Raw genomic sequence first — 5,364 nt, 5'->3', positions numbered from 1 at the left:
ATGGCTGCTACTGTGCGCCAAGCAGCCAATAAAACTCAAAAGTTAATGTGATCCGTATTTTGTGATGTAAAAAGTAAGGTTGTGATAAATTATTCAAAGCTCTTAGGATGGGATTAATTCTTTCAAATTCAAGTGAAAGACAAACTATACTCCAAATAGAAAAGCTGTCATAGCCTGATAATTTTATTCAACCATAAACTTCTACTCACTCCTCTAAAATCCGTAGTTTTTCTCCCTTCTTGAAACCAAGGTCTCCTTCATGTATCCCCTCATAGTCGTACAGCGCAATGGCGTCACACTCACCTATAAGAAAAACAGAACAAATGTTCAAAGATGATCATTAACCTGGATAATAACTTTTTTGTTAGGTTGAATTAAATCCCTCAAGCTAAGAAAATAAAATGATGTAGAGCAGTGATTCCCAACCGGGGGTACGTGTACCCCTAGTGGTCCACGAGGGTATTGCAAGGGGTACATGAAAATATTTTGATGAAATGATGAGGATTGGAGCTAAAGAAATAAATTTAATTGAAAATGGATCTGAATCAGTGAGGATGCAGACTGAGCTTAACCCCCACTTACTAACTTCTAACTTTGTGCCATGTTTATATATATACGGTAAATAAATAAATGAATAAATATATAAAGTTTATGCCCTTCCATTTAAAATCAACTACCAGTAAATTTAACTGAAATTGATGATAATAATTGATGACATATTTAGTGATAATAAATAGAAAATGATAAAAAAATTGAGATCCCAAAATTAATTTTGAATTTATATGTATAAATACATACATACTGATATATTAATAAATAAAATAGGTAAACCAGCTCCAGATCTGAAATGTTGAGCAACATTTGAGGCAATAATCACTCAAATCAGGTATTGTCTGTTCAGGAAATGTTCAGATTGGGCGGTTGGTTGGTTTGCTGATCATCTGCAGGGTGCTTTTATTTTACTTTTTTTTTTTTGTACTTTATATACTCTAATAATCCCAGAGGGAAATTACTTCTCTGCATTTAACCCATCCCCTTGGGGAGCAGTGGGCTGCCATTGTGCGGCGCCCGGGGAGCAGTGTGGGGTTAAGGGTCTTGCTCAGGAACCCAGAGTGGCCTTGCAAAAATTTTTAATTTTAGTTAGTTTTTTTTTTTTTTAAAAGCCGGCTTTTTTTTTTTAATTTAGGCGTTTAGTTGTTCCCTTTTGCCATTGGATTTTGGCATTTTCCTTTTAAATTGGGAAAAAACAATTGCATTGTCTTATTCCAAGTGGATATTATCTAATTACCTTATTTTAAGAGTAAAAATACTCATTCCATTGGCAAATCTTATTATTTACTTGCTTGAATTATGCTAAATACACTAATTTTAAGACATTTTTACTCGTTTCCAGATCGTTTTTGCAGTGTGGCAGTCTGTGGGAGTGGGGGATCGAACTCACAACCTCAGGATTCAAAAGCCCTCAGGATTCAAAAGCCCTATGCCCGAACCACTTAATACAAAGCAATACATTTAGCAATATGTTATTTATACGACATCATAATTTAGTCCATATTCAGTTTAGTGTTATTTGAATTATTAGTGTGAACTGATCTTCTTCTTTAATGAGAGGGTTTGTGAACTTTCAAGCACATCTGTATGATTATTTATTCAGACTAGCAGAGTTTCAGAGGGACTCAAGGAAACTAAAACATTACCAAGTGAACGATAACTGCTAGCTTTTGGTAAACCGTTTTTTATACTCTGTGGATAAAAAAATAACAGTTATAAAAATAGTATTTTGATTTTGTCCCTCTGACTCCCCTATTCTTTTTAGGCTGAGTAAGATGGACAAAAATAAAAATGCATCTGAGTGCGCAGCTGTCATAAAATTATCATTGCATAGTAATTTTTGTGCACCTCAGCGTTGTTGCTAATTTAGGTTTCCTGTCATTTTTCTCAGTGACTGAGTTCCTTCCACGGCTGGTATTAATAGCAGCAGGGCTGCGCCTCTGAGGGCTGCTGGTTCAGGTCTAAAGCAGTGCGAGGGGTTATCGCTCACCACCCACACACTCACACACACTGCTTCCTCTTTAACAGACGGGGTGTTTCTGCTTCTACACTGACCTACATCACTCCAGATAACGACTAATGTTGACTTTCTGTGGCGCTGGCAGCCATTTTGAATCAATTATTACCTTCTTTCCAAGCTAATCTTTGGCTCTCCTTAAAGAACCAGCAGATGCTGCTAGGATTTCTGTGCAGCGAGAGTCTGCAAGGCACAGGAAATAAACTTACCATCTGAAGAGGCTCCATTGGAAGCCTGTTTGGCCTGTGGAGAGAGAGAAAAGGTCACACATTCCTTTATTTTAATTGCTGTGCATTCAAATAAAAGTCAAATAGTTTTTTTTTTAATTGCAAATTTTTTTTTTGTTAGTAGGAAGGTTGGTTACTAACAACAGCGCCTAACAAACACAGCTGGTATGAAGCGTGATATTCTAATGGATGATAAAACAGAACAAAACTAAAGAGGCTCTCAGTCAGACACCAACTTCAGTCAATCATTTATGATAACTGGAAATAAGTGTTAAAATCTCTGTTTAGAAATGTGTTAATTAGTGACATTTAACTGTATGAAACCTTTTCTAAAAATGAACTTCCTGGAGAAGTTTTACTACGCTGTACTTTTACTTGATTATTAGTATTAGGAAGTATCGCTAACATTTCACACATAAATTACTTCACTGAATAAAAACAGGAGCTTCTAGTCAAAAATATCCTGAAAATAAAAATTTGAAAAATATAGAAATAAAAGAATTAAACGTATAATTGTTTTGTCATTTTTGGCAGCCATGTTGCAGAACTCCAAGCAGTGACATCACGGGTTGGTCGATGCTTCATCTAGCAGTTAAATATATTTATAAAAGCAACGATACTTCCAAACCGTAAAACACTTAAAAGGTTTGATGGAAGGCGGAGCTTAAAGGACACAGAAGCGTCTGAATCCCATTGTTTCTGCTTTAGAGCCAATTAAACCTGCGTTTCCAGCCGTAGGAAGGAGAGAGGAGGCAGATTGGGAGTTCAGATGATCCCTGCTACCTCACAGAACAATGATGTAAAGCAGAAGACTTTGTAGATGATGGAAAGACGTGATAGGAATGGGAATGGTAAATGGCCGGAATCTATAGAACTCTTTTTCAAGTCAGAGAACTTGAACAAAGTGCTTTAAATTACATTGACTCACACACTGATGGTGGTGAGCTACATTGCAGCCACAGCTGTGCTGGAGACAGGAGCCAGGCTGCCGTACGCTGGAGCCTCCATCTGACCACCATCAGTAGGCAGTGCAGGTGAAGATAGGCAGCGACCCCACCACGACCCTCAGGATGGATGGATGCAAGGATAATGGATGGAGGGGATGATACATGATGGATGGATGATGGATGAATGAATGCTTCTTAAAATCTCTGAGATGTTCCTTTAAAGTTTTAAATCTTGACTTGGTCTGTTTGGCCGTTTATTGACTGTATAATTTTGTGCCATTTTCAGGCCGATTCTCCATTCGTGGGAGAATTCTTTGGATCTGGCTGAGTTTCAGCATCATGGGGCGTCCTGCATGGTGTAGCGTACAGGGGGTAACGAGGGGCGATCAGCCTCTAACGACCAGCTCTCCATCAGGAATCTTAAGGTCCGGAGAAAATCAAACATGTTTGAAGTTCAGTCGGCCGTCTTAAGGTGTTGGTGAGTAAATCCTGCTGCTGAAGCAGAGCTATGAGCTGATTTACCAGAACCTCGAGCACTGAGCATGAGCAAACAAGGGAGTTCTTCTTCTTCTTCTTCCAGATAGACGAGTCCGACCAGCGTCAGTCCGACGTGCGGGTTGAAGATGTGCAATGTGAGCAGGTAGATCGCAGGTAGGCTTCTGTCTCCTTGAACCCCAGTGGGCCTCAGCAGATGGCCGCTCACACTGAGCCTGGTTCTGCTGGAGGTTTCTTCCTGTTCAAAGGGAGTTTTTCCTCTCCACTGTCGCTACAAGCATGCTTAGTGTGAGGGATTGCTGAAGAGTTAATGAGTCGATGCAATCAGCTGGTTTTCCTTAGATAGAAAACTTTGAATCAATCTGACTGGATGATCTGGTGAACTGGAAAGTGACCTGAGATGACATGATGTGAATTGGAGATATAGAAATAAACTGAATAGAATTGAATTCAATAGATCGCATCAGAGCAAAAGGCTGTGAACTTTTAAACCTTATGATTTCAATGTACAGTTTGACCAGAGCATCAGGAAACATTTTCCCATATAATTGGTTATATATAAAAATATATCATATATTTCTCCTTTCCTTATATTCCATACATCATACAAAGTTTTGACAATGTGAAAAAGGCTTTTTTTTTTAGATTGTTGCAAATTTTTTCCAAATAAATTTCCAAAAGGAGGAAATCCTTTTTTATAGAAGCATTTCCAGACTTTTCCTGCTCCGCGTTTGGCAGCAGCTCCAGCCTTTTAGATGCTCCTACATCCAGCCAGGCTCACCTGTCCTCAGATGCTTTGGTTCTTATTCACCTTTAGCTCCATCAGGCTGGATGGGAGACTTCTGAGCAGACAGCTTCAGTCCAGATTGGCTTGGCCTCTCCAGGACTTTCACAGACTGGTTCTGATCCAGACCAGAGATCCGTGGAGCAGGTTTTCATCAATGATGTTAATTTTTTGGATCCCACAGCATGATGCTGCCTACACCATGCCTCCTTGTACGGAAGGTATCGGTTTCCTCCAAACATGGCGGCTGGTTTTCACACCAGAGTTCCATCTTTGTCTCATCAGACCTGAGAACGTTGGTCCTCCTGGTCTCCTGGTCCCTCAGGATCCTGTTGGTGTCCTCCAGACAGGAGGCCGTGCCTCTTATTCAGGAGCAGCTTTTGTTTGGTGGGTCACATCAGAGACGGACGCACTTCTGGAAGGTTCTCTTGGCTGCAGCTCTGCCAGAGGAAGCACCGTCTGAAAACAGTTCCTTGGACCCCATTTGCACCAGCTCTGAGCCATCTTGGTTCTTATGACCATTTAAACATCACGCTAGCATGGTTCCTCGCCTCCTATCGTTGGCCCATGATACTACAGCTCTCAAGTCAGGAATTACACAAATAAAAATGGCGGTGGTCATAACATTCAGGAACTTATGTTTGTTTATATTAGTGATATTTCACACACTGCCCATTAAAACATTTGTGGAACAGATATGCTTCAACTTCTTCAGTCCAAAATTGCTTGAGTTATAGTCAAGATGTGGATCTATAGAACAAATCAGAAACCACAGCATCTGATGGGCAAACTGGAACAGCTGGGATTCAATACACCCCTCTGCTATTGGCTGCTAGACTTCCT

The 5,364-nt window shown here is 40.0% G+C and overlaps 1 protein-coding gene across 1 annotated transcript in view; it reads right to left on the bottom strand.

The window, feature by feature from the left end:
• LOC107098932 (tyrosine-protein kinase HCK-like) overlaps window positions 1–5,364 on the bottom strand; it is a 33,394-nt gene that overhangs the window by 13,557 nt on the left and 14,473 nt on the right. The window contains exons 3-4 of the mRNA XM_015396828.1: window positions 2,278–2,311; window positions 210–303 (exon numbers count right to left, since the gene is read on the bottom strand). Of these exons, the coding sequence (XP_015252314.1) occupies window positions 210–303; window positions 2,278–2,311 (128 nt within the window). The remainder of the gene's footprint in view (window positions 1–209; window positions 304–2,277; window positions 2,312–5,364) is intronic.

This window comes from Cyprinodon variegatus, unplaced genomic scaffold (assembly GCF_000732505.1).
Source record: "Cyprinodon variegatus isolate N-32 unplaced genomic scaffold, C_variegatus-1.0 Scaffold823, whole genome shotgun sequence".
Lineage (NCBI taxonomy): Eukaryota > Metazoa > Chordata > Actinopteri > Cyprinodontiformes > Cyprinodontidae > Cyprinodon > Cyprinodon variegatus.
The sequence above is the reverse complement of the archived record's forward strand: the minus strand, read 5'-3'. Positions and strand labels throughout refer to the sequence as shown.